At 39.8% G+C, this 20,781-nt stretch overlaps 1 protein-coding gene across 1 annotated transcript in view; it reads left to right on the forward strand.

Moving 5' to 3' along the window:
- Positions 1-1,757: 1,757 nt before the first annotated feature.
- Positions 1,758-20,781, forward strand: part of RNF175 (ring finger protein 175) — a 41,149-nt gene continuing 22,125 nt past the window's right edge. Inside the window, exons 1-3 of the mRNA XM_055336272.1 lie at positions 1,758-1,793; positions 5,255-5,292; positions 8,441-8,582. Of these exons, the coding sequence (XP_055192247.1) occupies positions 1,758-1,793; positions 5,255-5,292; positions 8,441-8,582 (216 nt within the window). The remainder of the gene's footprint in view (positions 1,794-5,254; positions 5,293-8,440; positions 8,583-20,781) is intronic.

The following is a 20,781-nucleotide window of genomic DNA, read 5'->3' on the forward strand; positions in this document are numbered from 1 at the left end:
AAGAATGATAACATACATTGTCTTTATTTTAAGTATTGTCTTTGTAATAAATTTAGTGGGTTTTGCCACGAAACCTTCTCTTATTTATGGTGGGCTTGTACTAATTATTAGTGGAGGTATTGGTTCTGCTATTGTGTTGAATTTTGGAGATCCTTTTTGGGGCTGATAGTCTTTTTAATTTATTTAGGGGGTATGCTTGTGGGTTTTGGTTATACGACTGCTGTGGCTACTGAGCCGTATCCTGAGGTTTGGGTTTCTAATAAGGCTGTATTGGCTGCATTTATTATTAGTTTATTATCTGAATTGTTGAACTGCTTGCTGTATTTTAAAGGATGATGAGGTTGAGGTCGTGCTGAAATTTAATGGAATAGGTGATTAATTTTATGGTACAGGAGATTCAGGGTTTTTCAGTGAGGAGGCTATGGGAATTGCCGCATTATGTAGTTATGGAACTTGATTGGTGATTGTTACTGGTTGATCATTGTTGACTGGTGTTTTAGTGATTATAAAAGTTACTCATGGTAATTAAGAATCAGTAGGCTAAGGGCTATAGTAATTATAAAAGAGAGAAATATAATTTAATTAGGCCTTTTGGTTAGAAATTAAGGGGAGGATTTTATTTGGAAATAAGAAATCAATTTGGATAATACATTTTCTAGTAAGATTATGTCTAGGAGTATTAATGCTGATTTTTGGCTTGTTAATAGGTTTATTTTTGGTATGAAGCGGCGTATGATGATAGGATAATAGCCTAAGAGATTGGAGAGTTTGAAGAAATTTGCTGGATAATTAAACTTGAGGCCTTGTATTGTGCTCCGAAATCTGTGGATCCAATCATAGTTTTATACCAATCGTTCTTGAAATAGTCCCACTTTCATATTTCGCAACTTGTTCTGCCTTAATGCTGTATAATCATTGAGAAGCTATAAAGCATTAACCTTTTAAATTAAAGACAGAGCTTAAGCCTCTCCTCAATGAAATGCCACAATTAGATACATCAACTTGATTCATCACAATTCTCTCAATAATTTTAACCCTATTCATTATATTTCAACTAAAAATTTCAAAACACTATTATCCAAAATCCAGGATTAAAATGAATAAAACCACCAAAATAGTCCATACCTTGAGAAAACAAATGAACGAAAATTTATTCCCCTCTTTCACTACCCCAACAATAATAGGACTCTGTATTGTAATCTTAATTGTTATATTTCCAAGTATCCTATTTCCCTCACCTAACCGTCTAATCAACAATAGTCTCATCTCCATTCAACAATGATTAATTCAACTAACATCAAAGCAAATATTAGCTATCCACAATCAAAAAGGATGAACTTGAGCTCTTATACTAATTTCACTCATACTATTCATTGGCTCAACTAACTTACTCAGATTATTACCCCACTCATTTACCCCTACCACACAATTATCTATAAACCTGGAAATAGCCATCCCTCTATGAGCAGGGACAGTTATTACCGGTTTTCTATACAAATCCAAAGCATCTCTACACATTTCCTGCCACAAGGAACACCCCACCCCTCCCCCTCATCCCAATACTTGTAACTATCAAAACTATCTGCCTATTTATTCAACCCATAGCCCTGGCTGTAAGATTAACAGGTAACATTACTGCAGGTCACCTACTAATTCACCTTATTGGAGGAACTACTCTTGCTTTAATAAATATTAGTACTACTACAGCTGTCATTACCTTTATTATTTTAATCCTATTAACCATTCTCGAATTCACCATGGCCTTAACTCAAGCCTATGTTTTCACCCTGCTAGTGAGTTTATATCTACATGATAACACCTAATGACCCACCAGACTCATGCTTATCACATAGTAAACCCAAGCCCATGACCACTAACAGCAGCTCTTTCAGCCCTTCTTATGACTTCAGGCTTAATCATACGATTTCACTTTAACTCAATAGCCCTACTAGCATTAGGGCTGACAACCAACACACTAACTATATATCAATGATGACGAGATGTCATCCAAGAAAGTACATTCCAGGGACACCAGACTCCCATTGTCCAAAAGGGACTGTGCTATGGAATAATTTTATTTATTGTATCAGAAGTATTCTTCTTTGCGGGATTCTCCTGAGCTTTTTACCATTCTAGTTTAGGTCCAACCCTCCAACTTGGGGGCTGCTGGCCGCCTACAGGCATCGTTCTCCTTAATCCCCTAGAAGTTCCACTACTCAACATCTCTGTTCTCTTAGCCTCCGGAGTCTCCGTGACCTGAGCCCACCACAGCCTTATAGAAGGAAACCGCAAACACATACTCCAAGCCCTATTCATCACTATTTACCTAGGTGTTTATTTTACACTTCTTCATGCTTCAGAATACTACAAAACATCTTTTACTATCTCAGATGGAGTCTATGGCTCTACCTTCTTCATAGCCACAGGATTGCACGGACATGTAATTATTGGCTCAACTTTCCTCATTGTCTGTTTCCTTCAACAATTATATTTCCATTTTACATCCAACCACCATTTCGGATTCGAAGCTGCTGCATGTTACTGACATTTCGTTGATATAGTCTGATTATCCCTATAGTTTCTATTTACTGATGAGGATCCTACTTCTTTAGTATCAGCTAGTACAACCGACTTCCAATCAATTAGTTTCAGACAAACCCTAAAAAGAAGTAATAAATATAATATTAACCCTAATTATCAATCTATCCCTAGCGTCTTTACTTGTAATAATTGCATTCTGACTTCCTCAACTAAATATTTAGTTTGCAGATAAGGCAAGTCCCTATGAATGCGGTTTTGACCCTGTGGGATCTGCATGTCTACCCTTCTCCATAAAATTTTTCCAGTACTTAAGAATATCTTGTCCACTATATGATTATTAAAACATTTACCCATATTTTCTTCTAGTGCTTTTAAGACTTTCTTTTTTACATTCAAATATTTGGTACATATGGAATTTATTTTGAGATGTGGAGTGTGGATCCAGCTGTATATATATTTTTTCAAATGCCTAACCTGTTGTCTCAGCAACATTTCTCGAACAATCCATTTTTTTTTATCACTGATTTGAAGTGACTCATTTATCATGCATACTTGGATCTGTTCCTGGACCAGTAATACTTTTAATTAATTTCTGTGGCTTTATTGTGCATTTCAGTACCTGGCAGGCCAAATGTCCAGTCTTTTCTCTTGAGTTTTCCTCACTATCCTTAGACATGCTCATCTTTCCAGATGAATTTTAGTGTCATTTTAATTTCCAAAATAAATCCTCATAAGATATTGAATGGGCTTGCATAATAGCAGACCAGAAAAAAGATTGTCAAAAAGTAGACTCCGCCCTAGAAAAAAAATCATACTACAGGGGACTATTACTAGAAAGGAGATGTCTCCAAAAATATCATCATCATCATCATATTCACTTTATCCCCAGGAAATGAGTGTTTTTCAGTATACTTGATCTAACGAAGTTCTTACTTGTGTTTAGTAGAAATCTTTTCAGCCATAATTTCTACTCCCTAAGCTTTCCTGGTCTTCAGTAGAATAATTTATCATGTTTCATTAAAAATGACTTGTAATCTGGTGGATAGTTACACATTTATGCCCAGGGCTATATAACTAGTCATAGGCAAAAGTAATTTTTCTTCTCAACTAAAAACTCAGTTCCCTTTTTAAAGTTGATTTTAATAAGAAGCACTGTGAACCCCAAGATGCTGAATAGCAAAAAGAGAAGTAGCCAGGGAATCCTGTAAGTTATAACTTCTATTGAGATAATTGGCCCTTGGGTTGAGCACCAACAAAACTCTCATGTAGTATCTTATTTATACTCACAACACTCCCAGCAAAGCTAACAAGAGCAGCTATTCTATCAATCCCCAGTTTCTAATAAGGAAACTGAGACAATCACAGGCTAGTGATGTGCCCAATGTTACCCAAGGAACGAGTTAGCTCAATGTCCAGTTCTGGCGGTGCTAAATGGGTGCATCATTCATGGCTCTAAACCCATAACAATGTTTTCTACCCCAAAACACCAGTCAACAGAGAGGGACCTGTCAGGTGGGGACTCAGGTGCTGCTACTCCCTAAGGGTTGCCACTAAGGCTTTGCTCCTAGAGGGCAGCCTGAAGCCCAGCTGTTCTGACCTCTGTTTGAATATCAGGGACCACCTGATGGGATCATCCAGGAGCAGGGAGCCATAGAGAAGCTGCCAGCATCACTTGCTGCTTTCCCCACTTCCTCTCTCCTGGCATTAATCTGGCAAGTCCTGGCATTGTGCAAATATTGCCCAAGCCCCTACTTAGCTGTATCATCTGAAGTCTTGTTCTCTCTTCTAAGAGAATCCCTCAAGCCTCTGGCAGAAGCACAGATTTTATTATGGAATCTTTACCCAAGCCAGAGAAACCTAGATTGAACTATAAATGGCATTGTTTTTTCCCATTTGTCAAACTTGCTGGTGCCATTTGAAGAAAACATACAGAAAAAAACCTAGGTAGTATCATATTTGTCTAATAAATGTTATATTTGCCTTCCCTTCTTTGCCATCATTGGTGATCTTAGCTTTTAACATATAGAACTAGGGATTAAGCTCTGTGCTCTCCATAAAAATTATAAGTTATACCTTTTCAAGGATTGCCTTAAAGGCTCCAAATAACCAAAGGTAGTGGATTAGCAGTGATGGGGGGAAGACAGCCTGTGGCTACAATCTGTAGGTCATACAAAAGCACTTCCTGGGGTAGTCTCTATGCTCTCCAGCTCAGTCTGCAAGGGCAAGGCCTTGAATTAAATAAGCAGGACACAAAAAATGCTCTAAACAGGTAGAGCCTCTGGTCAGCTCTGTCTCCAAAACCTTGAATGTGGAGATATTTATTCATTGGCATCATTGGGGACACCAGCAAGAGAGATTCTCTGGGATTCACATATATCTTGAAAGCCAGGGTGACGCTGCCTATTGGGAGGCCACACTCTACAACCTTGACTAAATTGCCAGGTAAACTACAGTAATGAAGCTGCATCTGGTTCTCTGACTTAGGAGCAGAATCAAATATTTATTAATAGTAATCTTATTACCCTTTTGTTTTGGGGTGTGTGGGTGTGTGTTAGTTCCATAAGCAAATATTCTACTAGGGCTATCATCTTAAGTTATTCTAGTGCTAGGAAACATCACTATTTTTCGTGGTTTGGGTTTTCCATTTAATGCTGTAAAATACAAGCTGCAAAAACAAAGAAATTTTGAGAAGGGCTCTTTTTGTTTCTTTCAGATCTCTCAAACAAAGCTTTCTGCGGATGATGAGTGGAAGTAAGTGATTAATATTTATATTTTTTTACAGCTGTTATACTAAAAATTACATTTCCACCTTAGCATTTTGAGAAATTAAACAAGGCATGATTTATTTGTAAGTACCTTGAGCTACAGAAGGTGGGTTAACATAGCATGCACGGGCAAAGATAAACCAACACCACAGGGATTCCATGTTTCCTACAGTGTGTTCCATGCAGTCCTACAAAGCTGGATTTGTATGTCCTTCAAAATAAGGCAGTGTCAAGTCGGTATTTATTTTAGGCACAAGATCCATCTGGTTTTCTTTATATGCTATTTCCCCTGTGTTCTGGTACTTACTACAGGGCCATTAGGGCCCTTGGGCACCAAATGAAATGAAATAAAAATGAAAAGTTCCTCCTTTTTTGCATGATGGTAGTAATCAATTCTGAATGTATTCCTAATCAAAATAGGAAACACTATATTTGCATACTACTTTATACTTTGCAAGGTACATCCACATAGGTTAACCAGTTCATATTTGAGATGTGTTTTCATTATATATACACAAAAGAGATGAATGTCAAAAAGCGTATTTTGTTTTATATCCATGCAAGTCCATTTTAGACCGATGATAAATTCACTCTTCTATCTACATGGCATAAGTTGAAAGTCTATTCACTGAAAAGAATATTAAATAGCTATTTTGGATTAGGGACTGTAAAAACTATAAGTGCTTGTACCTTATGTGTTTCTTCACTTCCCATTTCTTCAGAGAAATGAGTGCATTTTTTAATGAGCTTCTGAAAATCAGTCTTGTCTCTTAAGCTCAGCTTCCAACACACACAGACCGTTAACAATGTAATTTTATTCAGACTGCTTACCTGATACGGACTGAAACCTTACCTGATACGGTTTCAGCACATCTAGTGTACCTTCCAGCATTAAGGCTCTAAGATTCCACCTCAAAGAAGCTCAGCTCAGGCAGGAATATTTACTAGGCTCCGCAGGCTCATTTCCACACATCTCCAGCAGGGGGCACCCTCAGTGCCCTTTTCGGAGGCACTTGGTACTTTTTAGAGTAGCTGGATAAATTACTGGTAAAGGGGGAGAACCCAACCGCAGACCCAATGAGTGCCTTTAAAAGGCCACAGTCTTATAGCACAGACTATTACCCTGCAGTGTTTTCTAATCGGTACATTAAATGCACACTATAGCCAGTCGTAAGTGGAATCTTCAAGAGATTTTGTGACCTATGGTGCCCCACCGGGGTGAAAGATTATGCTAACCACTATTTATAAAGTACTTGATTGGCAACATTCATAATTTTTCCACTGTCCCTCATCTTGACCCTGGACTGCTGGGTCTTGTGTAGCCCAGTGGTTCTCGATCTTTCCTGCACCTAAAAATCACATGTGGATCTTGAAGTGCCATACCAGTACCACAGCCCTGGTGGCTTAAACAACAGAAATTTATTTTTTCACCCTTCTGGGAGCCAGAGGTCAAAGGTCAAGGTGTCCCAGGTTTGGTTTCTCCTGACACTTCTCCTTGGCTTGCAGATGCCTGCCTTCTCACTGCATCTTCACACAGTCTTCCCTCTGCGTGAGTTTCTATCCAAATATCCTCTTCTTCAATGGACACGGGTCAGATTGGATTAGGGCCCATTCAGCGATGGCATTTCACCTTATTTGCCTCTTTAAATTCCTGTCTCCACATACAGTCACCTGAGGAACAGGGGCAGGGCTTCAACATATGAATTCGGGTGGGCACAGCTCAGCCCAGAACATGCAGAAATGGTCATTTGATTGATCTGGGCACAGGTTGGACAGTGGGACTTTAAAAAGCTCCCCAGTGGGCAGGCCGGGTGGCTCAGCGGTTTAGCGCCGCCTTCAGCCCAGGACCTGATCCTGCAGACCCAGGATCCAGTCCCACATCGGGCTCCCTGCATGGAACCTGCTTCTCCCTCTGCCTGTGTCTCTGCCTCTCTCTCTCTCTCTCTCGCTCGCTCTCTCTGACTCTCATGAATAAATAAAATCCTTTTAAAAAAAAAAAAAAAAAAAAAAGCTCCCCAGTGGCAGGTGCCTGGTGGCTCAGTCAGTTAAGCATCTGCCTTCGGCTCAGGTCATGATCCAGGGTCCCTGCTCCAGGGGAGCCTGCTTCTCCCTCTGCCTCTCCCTGCCATTCCTGCTCGTGCTCGCACACTCTCTATCTCTCTCTCTCTCTGTCAAATAAACAAATAAAATCTTTTTAAAAAAAAAAAAAGCTCTCTAGTGATTTCCAATTTGCAGCCAACATCAAGAACCACTGCTCTCGGCTTTATCTGAAGCCACCTCTGCTATAGGAATTTAAACCAGGTGACATACTACTATAGTGTCTCCTCTACCGTTATACAGACCCAGAGTCCAGCTAAAAACTGAGATACTCGGCCATCCTCCAAACGTTTATGCCTGCCTCAGGTAATAGTTAGGCTTCTTCTTTCTCCTTATAATAAAATAAAAATGTATACAGCTCCTTCAGGAGTTTTTTGGAACCCTTTAGGTAATAATATTCGGTCCATTGGCACCATCTGCAGGATATCCTTTTATTTCAGAATATTAAAGGTTACTTGAAATTACCATGATTTTAGTATTTTGACTTTCAAAAATGGCAATTTCATTTTTTAACCTAGTAATTATTATGCTCCTTTGTTTAAGAACAAATAAAATAACATGGATGTTGCAGTTCTCGAACAATCTCATGAAGTAGAGAGGGATCATATTTTAAGTTTGCAAAGGAGGATACTGAGGTGCCGAGAGGATGAGTGACTTCCACGGGTCTGTGTGGCAATGACATAGCAGATCAGGGACTGGCATCCCTCGGTCTTTCCAGAGCCCATCCCTGCCTTTTTTTTTCCCCCATCACTTAACGTGAAAGGACAAGGCTGAGACCAAAACCACACAGGTTAGCTAAGGCTGAGAGGAACTGGTTCCCCTGCTGCACTCAGGCTCCTCCCCTCTGCCTCCCCCTCCTCAAGCCTGGGTATAAAGGAAAAACCAAGAAAAACTTAGGAAAACCATAATCAAAGCTTAAAACCCCCTATGTTTGAAATCTCCGATGGCTTTCTACGAGCCCAGACATTTCTTTTCCCCCTAAATGTGCTGTGCAAGGGTTGAAGGCTTTTTCAGATGACCTCATTTGCTGGTTGCAGCCTGCAACAGGAGAAGATGTACAAGATGCACCGCGGCCATGAATCCATGCACGTGGAGATGATCTTAATCTTCCTCTGCACCCTGGTCATCGCCCAGATAGTGCTGGTACAGTGGAGACAGAGGCACGGCCCGTCCTACAACGTGAGTTGCCCCCCACCCCCGGGGTCTCTGGGAGCCTGCTCCTCCTCCTGCCACATCCCTCCCTTCTCACCACTTTGAAGGAAATGCTTTGGTTTCAGTCAGTGGTTCTCGACAGGGTGCAGTTTCACCCGCAGGAGATACTTGGCAACATCTGGAAGCATTTTTGATTGTCATGCCTTGGTGGGAGCGGGGAAGAGGATGGGAATTGCTTCTGGCATCGAGTGGGTAGAGGCCACAGATGCCACTTAACATGCCCGGGACAGCTCCTCACGATAAAATATCAATAGTGACAAGACTAAGAGACTGTGGTTTAAGTAAATCAGTTTTCCTCTAGCCTGAACAACTTCGGCCAATGGCCTAGGAGAAGGAGGATTAGGAACAGCAGAAACAAAACATTGAGGCTAACTTCCTTTTTGTTAGCAAGAAACTCTCTTAGCATCCATAGTTTGCGTATCTATGGAAATGTGTTAGTGCAAACGTTGTGCTCACCTCAGCAACACAGAGCGTGATCCCATTTGCACAGATCAGTCCCACCTGAGCATGTCCACTGGAACTTTGCCACCTCAGGGCCTGATCCTGAGATCACAGCCAAGGCCATCTTGGATGAGACCTTGCCATTGCCATGTTTCGAGCAGTGGTTCTCAATTCTTAAGGTGCATCAGAATCACCTGGAGAGGTGAATCAGATTGTTAATCACATTCCCAGGTCCCACCCCCAAAGTCTCTGATTCAATAGGGGCCCAAGAATTTGCATGGCTAACAAGTTCCCAGGTGGTGCTGGTGCGCCCCATCTGAGACCACATTGAAGAACCAATCATTTAGACTTGAGTATGTTACAAAGAAAGAACGTCTTCAATTAACACTCCACAGGGCTCTGGGTCTTGGACTGGTCATTGTATAAATAATGTCACAGACGTAGGAAGTGCTGGCTTAGACCAGTATTTTACTGTATTTTATTTTTACCCATCATAGAAATTATTCCCTGTCTAGCACAGGATCCAAAGGAATTCTTTTGAATTCTGTATAATGTTTAAGTTTAGACAATTGGAGTGTTTTCTTTAGAAAGGGAAATCTTGTCTCTTTGCTTTTTTAAGCAAACACATTCTTTTGCTGCCTTGCCTCCAATGTCTTGCCAATTAAACTAAACATCCTCTATATTGCTCTTGAACAAATTGTTTTGACTAGAGTAAAACTGCATTAGTTATTCACTAATATCAAAAAAAGCTCCTTAAATATATCTTTTTTTTTTATGATAGTCACAGAGAGAGAGAGAGAGGCAGAGACACAGGCAGAGGGAGAAGCAGGCTCCATGCACCAGGAGCCCGATGTGGGATTCGATCCCGGGTCTCCAGGATCGCGCCCTGGGCCAAAGACAGGTGCCAAACTGCTGCACCACCCAGGGATCCCTCCTTAAATATATCTTAATCATGGTTTTCTTATCTGCAAAACAGAAATAACCTAATATACAGAATTTCTGGAATCCTTAAGTAGGAAGAACACTGGCTTCCTAAGGAAACCGTTCATATCCCTGTTCCATCATCCCTAAGCCTAACTGATAATAATCTCTGGATTAGATATTTTAAAAACATGTTCAGTTTCCATGGCAACGCAGGGGTAGATTTTGCATAGAAAGCCCCCTGCCCTTGCAAGGAAATGCCTTGTGCACCAACTGACCTACACTGTGTCTCACTACTCCTCTGCCATTTGTATTTGATGATTTTTGGGGTGGCTTATGCCAAAAAGAATCTGTCCTTGTCTTGTGTTTGAAGAAATTGCCCCTTTGTCAACCCTGTGAAGATGTATATCACTGTACTAACTCGATATGGAGCTCACACCCTGGCTCTACCTGCCTCATAGACCTGCTCATAAGTCCAAAGCCACTTGAAGGACTTGTTGCCTTTGGAGGTTCTAACCCTTGACAACGCAGGGAACATTGGAACCAGGTAGATAGATGTCCCTGAGCTTAACAACTCTTGATTAGCTGGAGTGATCTCAAATTGTTTCCTGTTGCTCACTGCACAAGCTGTGCTGGCTGAAAAAACTCTGTGGGCTTTTTACTTTTGCTTGCACCCTATACCTTACGTACAACTGGTCTCCCTTAGTCACTGCACTTCAGCTCTCCAAGGTTGCTGTTTCTGTGTTCTGTCACACAGCTCCTCTATTTTATGGCTACTGAGAGGGACTCTGTGGTCCTAAGGATCCCCTTGGAGGTGGCCAGATGCCTGTGATAGTGGCTTTTCTTAGAGTGATCCTACCCGGCAGTTTAACAAAGCCAGGAGCCTAGATGAAGTTACTCCACAGTGGTCAAGGACAGATTTGGGTCTCATGGTGGCCCTGTTGGGACTCTGTTAGATTAGCTTTTAGACATGGTTGGCCTTTAGACTATTTTCTACTTCTTTACCCATCAGTACATCTATATTTATTAAAAATTTTAAATATTTTATTTATTCATGAGAGACACAGAGAAAGAGAGAGAGAGGCAGAGACACAGGCAGAGGGAGAAGCAGGCTCCATTCCATGCAGGGAACCCAACGTGGGACTCAATCCCGAGTCTCCAGGACCACATCCTGGGCTGAAGGTGGCACTAAACCGCTGAGCCACCCAGGCTGCCCATCTATATTTATTATCACATGTCCCAAAGGAATGGGTGGAGTAGCCCCTCTCCCCTGCATGTCTCTGTTGACAATCTTTGGCTCAAGGTGAGAGCCGGTCAACTAACAGTTGCATTCAAGAGATACTGATGTAGGGGCACCTGGGTGGCTCAGTGATTAAGCATCTGCCTTTGGCTTGGGGCATGATCCCAGGTTCTGGAATGGAGTCCTGCATTGGGCTCCCTGCATGGAGCCTGCTTCTCCCTCTGCCTGTGTCTCTGTGTCTCTCAAGAGTGAATGAATGGAATCTTTAAAAGAGAGAGAGAGAGAGATTGATGTATGTAACAGTTTTACAAATTTAATCATACACTATAAAACCAGTTTAGTAATAAAAGAATCATTTTCTGAACACTTTTGTAAAGCTAAAGTGAACACTCAGCTATTAGTGTGTGCTCTCTGTTAGGAGATTTCAATGTATTGTTTTTTTCAAAGCAGTACACCTTTTTCTCCCGCCTTGCCATACCCTCTGCTCTACCATCTGCTTTACCTGCAGAGGGTTCCCCAAGCTGATTTTGTGAGAGGTATTAATAGCAACCAGAGGCAAAATGGTGAAGGGAAGAGCACCAGCTTAGGAGTTAGAATACTTTAGCCACTCGTTTAAACACAGTGAGCCTCAGTTTCCTGCTCTTTCAAATGATGGAATTTTTTTAAATGGGAAGGACTTTTGGTCATAACTCTGACATGTAAAAAGCTTGAAAGTCATCACCCCATCTTACAATGAGAAAAAACTAGACAAACTGCATGTCAAGAAGCTTTCTTGGATCTATCTGAGAATTGAGGTTAGTGAGAAAACCACCACCTCAAATCGAGAAACACAGGAGAATGCAGGGAATCACAACCAAAATCTGCTGACTGGGAGCAGAAGCTGTAAGAGCCACACAATGGTAGAAACACTTAGGGAATAACTTTGAAGAATTCCTGGAAGTAGAGTTTAGACTAGTGTAAGAGTGTAAACTCTTGGGGGCCACTATCTTAGGGGCTTTTCCATATTTTTTTAGGTTTTAGCTCTAGGAACCCTAGTAGATTCCCATGATATAAGGCCAACAAAAAAAATCTTTGTGCTTCTGACTGGGGGAGGGAGAAAGTAATCATTCTAGTGCAGAGTCTTCCCCATAACAAAGACCTATACAGCAATGGAAAGCAGACCTTTCTCCAATGTGGGGGAAGAGAAATTACCCACCCCAAACTCCTAGAGACTTCCTTCCTCACTTAAAGGGAAAACAAATGTTTAAAAACACTTGTGAAGGTCATGCCACAGAGACAGAGGCTCACAAAGACATGAAGACTTAATCACAGAATGATAGAATACTTGCACTGTCCCCATGCCTTACCACCACATCAACAGGTGTCCAATATAACAGTGGATTATAGCTGAGAGAGCTGCAAGACTCAGATGCTATACAAGGAGTTTTTATGGAAACCCAAAGACAAATATGGAGACACAAACAAGTATACTAGTGCAAATTGAAGCCTCTGATACCTACAGCAAACATTGATCATAGCCCAACCCCTAGCCAAATTAACACAAAAGATCTATTTATCTCAGTTCTTATTACCCTATATATTATGTATACCTTTCAACCAAAATTGAAAAGTCATACTAAGGGAAGACTAAAACACAATCAGAAGAGACCAAAGCAAGCATCAGAACCAGGCCCAGATACTGCAGACTTGGGAATCATCACACTAGGAATGTAAAATAATTATAGTTAATATGATAAGAGCTCTAATGGAAAAAAGTAGACAACATGTAAGAATAGATGTGTGATGTAAGCAAAGAGGTGGAAACTCTATGAAAAAAATAAAGAAATGTTAAAATTAAAAAAGAAAACTGTAATAGAAATGAAGAATGCCTTCAGTAGGCTTATCAATAAGGTAGACATGGTTGATGAAAGAATCAGAGAGCTTGAAGATAATATTAGCAGAATCTCCCCCAGACTAATAATACACAAAAAGGAAAAAAATAATTAAAAAACAGAATATTAAAGAACTGTGAAACAATTCCAAAAAAAATAATATACACATTTGGAATACCAAAAGGAAAAGAAAGAAATATGGAGCTAAAAAAATATTTGAAGTAATAATAGCCAACGATTTTTGTTTAATTAATGACAGACACCAAACCAAAGACCTAAGAAACTCCAAGAAGAAGCAGAACAAATATCAAGAAATCTATACCTGGGGACACCTGGGTGGCTCAGTGGTTGAGCATCTGCCTTGGCCCAGGGCATGATCCTGGAGACCCGGGATTGAGTCCCACATCAGGCTCCCTGCATGGAGCCTGCTTCTTCTCTGTCTGTCTGTATCTCTGCCTCTCTCTCTGTGTGTGTCTCTCATAAATAAATAAATTTTAAAAAGAAAAATGAAAATCCATAAGAGAAAATTATAAGAAAAAAATATTTTTTTAAAAAATAAATCTATACCTGGACATATCCAATTTATAACTGCAGAATGACAAAGAGAAAATTTTAAAACAGCCAGAGGGGAAAAACACCTACCTATGGAGGAACAGGATAAGAATTACATCAGACTTTTCTTCACAAACCATCTATGCAAGAAGAGAATAGAGTGAAATATTTAAAGTATTGAAAGAAAAAATCTACCAACCTAGAATTCTATATCCAGAGAAATTAACCTTCAAAGTGAAAGTGAAAGTGAAAAGTATCTTCTCTCTCAGATAAACAAAAAAATAATGAGGGAATTCATCACCAGTAGACTTGACCTGCAAGAAATGTTAAAAGAAATGCTTCAGAAAAAAGTAAAATTATATAGGTCAGAAACCCAAGTCTACATAAAGAAAGGAAGAGTGTCAGAGAAGGAATAAATATAGATAAAATAAAATATTTTATTTCTTATTACTAATTAACCAAATAGATAGCTATTTGTTCAAAGTAGAAATAGTAACAATGTACAGTTGACCCTTGAACAACAGGAGGATTAGGGTGCTGACAGAGTTGAAAATCTGCATTAAAAAAATCTGCATATAACTTTTGACATCCCAAGAACTTAACTACTAATTGCCTACTATTGACCAGGAGCCTTACCAATAACATATGGGCTGTGCACTGGGCATGGAGCCTGCTCAAGATTCTCTCTCTCTATTCCTCTCCCCTACCAAACCCTGCTCACACTTTCTCTCTTTAAAAAAAGGAAAGAAAGAAAGAGAAAGAAAGAAAGAAAGAAGAAGGAAGGAAGAAAGAATAAAGAAAGAAAGAAAGAAAGAAAGAAAGAAAGAAAGAAAGAAAGAAAGAAAGAAAATTGAGTCAATAATCAGCAACTTTCTAAAAAAGAAAGCACCATTCCAAATGCTTTCAGCGGTGAATTCCACCACTCATTTAAGGAAGAATTGATACCAATTCTTTACAATCTTTCAGAAACTAGAAGCAGAGGGAACACATCAGAACTCATTCTTGGAGGCCAGCATTACCCTAATACCAAAACCTGATGAAGACATTGCAAGAAGGAGAAATTATACCAATATCTATCATGAACATAAATGTAAAAATCTCTACAAAATATTAGCAAATCAAATTAAACAATGTGTAAAAAGAATTACACACTATGACCAAGTGAGATTTATTCCAGATATGTAAGGTTGGTTCAACAATTAAAAATCAATTTATGTAATCAATCACATTAAGAAGCTAAAGAAGAAAAATCATATGATCATATTAATAGATGTAGAAAAAAGCATTTGACAAGGTCCAACAGCCTTTCATATAAAAACTATCAACAAACTAGAAATAGAGAAGAACTTCTTCAAATTGATTAAAAATATCTATAAAAAAACCTACAGCTAACATTATACTTAGTGGTGAGAAACTGGATGCTTTCACCTTAAGATAAGGAAGACTAAAAGAAAGTCCTCTCTCACCATTCCTATTTGAATTGTACTGTAAGTTTTAGCTACTGCAATAGGACAGAAAAAGGGGAGCAGATAAAAGGTATAGATTAGGAAGGAAAAATAAAAGCATCTTTGTTTGCAGATGACATGACTGTATAGAAAACTGCAAAGAATCAACAACGAAAAAATAACCCTGGAACTAATAACTGATTATAACAGAGTTGCAGTATACAAGGCAATATACATCAATTGCTTTCTTATATACTAGCAATGAACAACTGGAATTTGAAATTAAAACACAATACTGTTTACAATAGCACTCAAAAAGGGAATAATTAGGCATAAATCTGACAAATTATGTATAAGATGTATATGCAAAAACTGAGAAGACTTAAAATAAATGGAAAGATAATCCATATTCATGGGTTGGAAGATTCAATATTGCTAAGATGTCAGGTCTTCCCAGTTTGAGCTATAGATTCAGTACAATCCCAATCAAAATCATAGCAGGCTATTTTGTGACTATCAACAAACTAAATCTGGATCTTTTACGAAGAGGTAAAATATCGAGAATAGACAATACGCTACTGAAGAAAAACAATGTTGGAGGACTGAACTACCCAACGTCAAGACTTCCTATAAAGCTATAGTAATCAATACAGTGTGATATTGGTGAAATTAAAGACATATAGATCAATGGAATAGAATAGAGAGCCCAGAAATAGACCCACACAAATAAAGTCAACTGGTCCATGACAAAGGAGCAAAGATAAATCAATAGAGAAAGGATCATCTTTCCAACAAATGGTGCTGGTGTGGTGCCCAAGATTGCGAATCCGAGAAACCACCAAGGAGCCGACACCAATGCAAGTACATGAGGGTTTATTTACAAGCTTGAGCTTGGGTCCAAGTATACTCCATACAGCAGAGCAAGGGCTTAGACCCAGAGACTAAGAAGCATAGTAGTGTTATAGGTGTCGTGGCCAATGAGATTGTAACATATGTAGAAAGTTGCACAGTCATGTCGGTCCATTCACTCTATAGTGACCATTTGAACTAGCCTATTATTCTGGTTAGAATTGGTGCGCAGGTTTGGTGGGCAAAAGAGGGGTTTTCATTCCTTGGCTGGTTAAAGGTCAGAGGTCCTACATTCCTATGTGTGCTAGTTTCTGATAAGGGTGTGCTTAATAGCTAAACTAGGGTGAGGGAGTGCCTTAAACAATAGGCAGGTCGTGGGGGTGGGGTTTACATGAGATGGCGGGTGTAGCACAAAATGGAGTTAGTCCTGCTCTGCTTGTCCAGGGGTAGGGGATTTTTGTTAGATTTCCTGGGTCCCACACTGGAACAACTGGACACCCATATGCAAAAAAAAAAAAAAATCTAGAACATGTATTTCACTCAAAATTAACTCAAAATAGATCATGGATCTAAATGTAAAATGCAAAACTATAAACCTCTAGAAGATAACATAGGGGCGAACTTGGGTTTGGTGATGAATTTTTAGATACAACACCAAAAACATGGCCCATGAAAGAAAATATTGATAAGTTGGATTTTATTGCAATTAAAAATTGGTCTATGAGAGATGCTATGAAAGAAAAAGACAAGCCACAGACTGGGGGAAAATAACTGTAAAACAAATATCCATTTTAGGACAGTTATACTTAAAATATACTTAAAATTCAATCATAAGGGGCACGTGGGTGGCTCTGCTTTTGGCTCAGGTCACGATCCCAGGGACCTGAGATTGAGCCCCACATTGGGCTCCCTGCTCAGGAAAGAACCTGCTTCTCCCTCTCCTGCTCCCCTTGCTTATGCACTCTCTCGCTCTCGCTCTCTCTCTCTCCCTCCTCTCTCCCTGTCAAATAGATAAAACCCTAAAAAATTCAATCATAAGAAAATAAGCTAAATGGCAAAAGGTCTGAAAAGAGAACTCAACAAGGAGGATATACAGATGGCAAGTGCTTACAGATGAAAAGCTGTTCATCATCATATGTTATTACGGAATTGTAAATTAAAACAATAATAAGATACTAATACATATCTATTAGAATGACTAGAATCTGAACAAACTGATAATGCTAACCACTGATGAAGATGCGGAGAGCAGGGAATCTTGGAGGGAATACAAAATGGTAAAGCCACTTTGGAAGTCAGTCTGGCAGTTTCCCACAAAGCTAAGCATAGTCTGCCTATATAATCCAGCAATAAATCTACTAGGTATTTACCCAGGTGAACTGAAAATCTACATTCACACAAAAACCTGTATGCAAATATTTATAGCACCTTTATCCAAAATTACCCTGAACCGGAAACAACCAAGATCTCCTTTAAAATAGGAATAAATAGGGGATCCCTGGGTGGCTCAGCGGTTTGGCACCTGCCTTTGGCCCAGGGTGCGATCCTGGAGTCCTGGGATCGAGTCCCACGTTAGGCTCCTGGCATGGAGCCTGCTTCTCCCTCCTCCTGTGTCTCTGCCTCTCTCTCTCTCTCTCTCTCTCTCTCTCTCTCTCTCTCTCTCTCATAAATAAATAAATAAATCTTAAAAAAAAGGAATAAATAAGCAAATGGTGGTATATCCATACAATGGAATATTAGTCTGCAGTGAAAAGATATAAGCTATCAAGCCATGAAAAGGCATGAAAGAAACTTGATTAAACAAGCTAATATGAAAAGGCCGCATGCTGTACGATTCCAATTATATAACATTCTGAAAAATACAAAGTCATAGGGACAGTAATATGATCAGTGGCTACCAGTGGTTCAAGGAGGAAAAAGGGAAAGACAAACAAGTGAAATGGGGATGCTGGGGCCATAAAATTGGCCCACATGATACTGTAGTTGTGGATACAAGCTTGTATGCATTTATCAAATCCCATTGAACAGTATAGCGCACAGAGTAGAGGTCAAGGCATGCAAATTTTTAAAAATTCATTTAGGAGACTAAAGAATCCCCACGAAAGGCAGATGGTAACAAGAGAATCTAACCACATTACAAATCTATGAAACAACTACACTGAAGGGAATTAGGGGGAAAGGTGCTGCTCTAAGTGCCTTGGAAATCAGAGGAGTCTGTAAGATTGAGGCGATAGGACTTGCACCTGCGCTCTGTACCTAGCTGATAGAACTGCTCTCTATAGATAGTGGAGTGGAACAATCAAGCAAATAGATGACAGATGGTGGGAACCAGGTTCCCTATTTATTTACACCTTGAGGGTATTGTTTGCTATATATAAAATACTATTATTTTTACATTATTTCATGAATAATTTGGATCATGTACTTAAGAGGTGAGAGTTAGGACTAATCCAAAATGCTCAAAACTTTTTCAGATTGCAGCTGGTAAGAAGTATGTCTGTCTTCTGAAGTCACCATTTGTCTTAGGTTCTGTTCTATAATAAAAAAAAAAATTCTGTTCTGTGGTCTCTAGGAGCGGTATATGTCCCATCAGCTTATTATAAATACCTAAAGCAAAGGAAACATGTTATTTAGAGAACAAAGTTAAAAAAATAGAACATTAATTGCTCCTAGGGGATGTCAAAAAGTGAAGAGTGGAAGTAGATAGGAAGTGGAAAATTCTTATTTTGTTTGGAATATTACTAAATACCTGGCTGTTTCTGGGGCACCTGGGTGGCTCAGTCGGTTAAGTGGCCGCCTTCAGCTCGGGTTACACTCTCCAGCTCCTGAGATCGATCTCTGCATGGGGCTCTCTGCTCGGCAGGGAGTCTGCGTCTCTCTCTCTCTCTCTCTCTCTCTCTCTCTCTCTCTCTCCTTCTGCCCCTCCCCACTGTTCATTCAGCTCAGTGTTTGAGAGGAAAGAACTTTCAAGGCCACTCAGATAAGTGGCAGAATCACCCAGCCCAATTACATGAGAAAATATGGTCATTTGTTTGGATTAGTAACAGACTAAAGGTAGACTCATATTCTAGTGATGGAAAGAAATTTGTCAAATCCTCTTTTTACAGGAAACTGAGGCCCAGAGAAGGTAAGTTACTTTTTCAGTGCCAGATAGCAAATGATTTTCTGTTATCTCAATGAACTCATCATTTTTAAAATAAGGAAAAATAGGGTTTCTTTTTTTTTAAGATTTTATTTATTCATGAGAGACACACAGAGAGAGGCAGAGACATAGGCAGAGGGAGAAGCAGGCTCCCTGGAGGGAGCCTGATGCGGGGCTTGATCCCAGGACCTCAGAAACACAACCTGAGCCAAAGGCAATGCTCAACCACTGATCCACCCAGGTGCCCCAATAGGTTTTATTCATGAACTGAGCAAGAACACTTATGCATTAGAGATAAAAATTCATTGTTCAAAGGCCCTGTGAAGGGGTGTCTGTGTGGTGTAGTTGGTTGAGTGTCCGACTCTTGGTTTCAGCTCAAGTCATGATCCCAGGGTCCTGGGATTGAGCCCTGCATTGGTCTCTGTACTCAGTGGAGGATTTTTCAGATTCTCTCTCTCTCCTGCTTGTGCTCCCTCTCCCTTTCTCTCTCTCTCTCTCTCTCTCTCTCTCTCTCTCTCTCCTTCTGCCCCTCCCCACTGTTCATTCTCTCACTCCCTCTTTCAAATAAATAAATAAAATCTTTAAAATAAATAAATAAATACCTGGATGTTTCCAAATAGCCACATTTTTAGTACCATATAGGCAGAGCATCTGGGAATTTGAATTTTTCTCTCTCGAGCTGATGGTGTTGATATGGTGTAGACGTGGCAAAGCTTCAAAGTTAAATCATTTCCAAATGCTTTTAACAGCATTTTTGAAACGGCATTTAATTAAAAATGAAATTTCATTCAACACCACCCTCTCCACCTTCTTTTATATATCCTGCTTTTCATATCTGCAGGAAATAGGAGGGAAGGTGCCAAAAAAGAATCCTTCTACTTCCCTTCAAATCAATAGAAGGCCTGATGACTCCATGCACAGAATTTGGGCTTGGGACACACTGTTAACTTGCCTCAGCACACGGGCAAATAATTTGCCACAGATTGAAACATTGCTCTATTTAAATCAACTTCCTGCCCGTTAATAGCTGTGAAACACTAGAACATATTACTGTACCAATGAAGCCTTGTGCCTGCTTGAATCTTTTTAAAATGAGGCAATACACAAATACATACATACAAACATAGCATCGCAGGATCTCCTTTAAGAATTTAAAGAACAAAAAAAAAAAAAGAATTTAAAGAACAAAATTAGCAGTGTGAATTGATTTGAAGATAGAAGTAAGGACCAAGGGAATTTCAAAGAGCCCTTCATATGCCAAGATTCCGTACTTTTACTTGTCTGATTTCTGTCCCCCTTCGTTGGCTTTGTACTAATAATAGCAGCAGCATTGCCTCGAGTCATTTTTTTATATGATAATTTTCTGCTTACCTCTGGCATCCCCTTGCTCTTGCTCCACCTCCACCTATACAAATACACACAGACACATGTACAAGCGGCTGCAAATATTCTGGGATTTGCCGTGAAAAGGAAATGAGCATCACACAACTTCCTCCCACCCTCCCTGCCTCCTTCTCTCTCTCTTTCTTTCTTTCTCTCCTTCTCCTTCTCTCCGCCCCCCCCCACTCCCTCTCCTTCTCTCTCTCTCTCTCTCTCTCTCATGTTGTGTGGTCCATTCATCATTCTGTATAATTAGGCAAATAAAAAGATATCTTTGTTTTGACTTGATTTGCTATTCTTTTCAGATTCATTATGGGCATAGCTA

This window comes from Nyctereutes procyonoides, unplaced genomic scaffold (genome assembly GCF_905146905.1).
Source record: "Nyctereutes procyonoides isolate TBG_1078 unplaced genomic scaffold, NYPRO_anot_genome, whole genome shotgun sequence".
Lineage (NCBI taxonomy): Eukaryota > Metazoa > Chordata > Mammalia > Carnivora > Canidae > Nyctereutes > Nyctereutes procyonoides.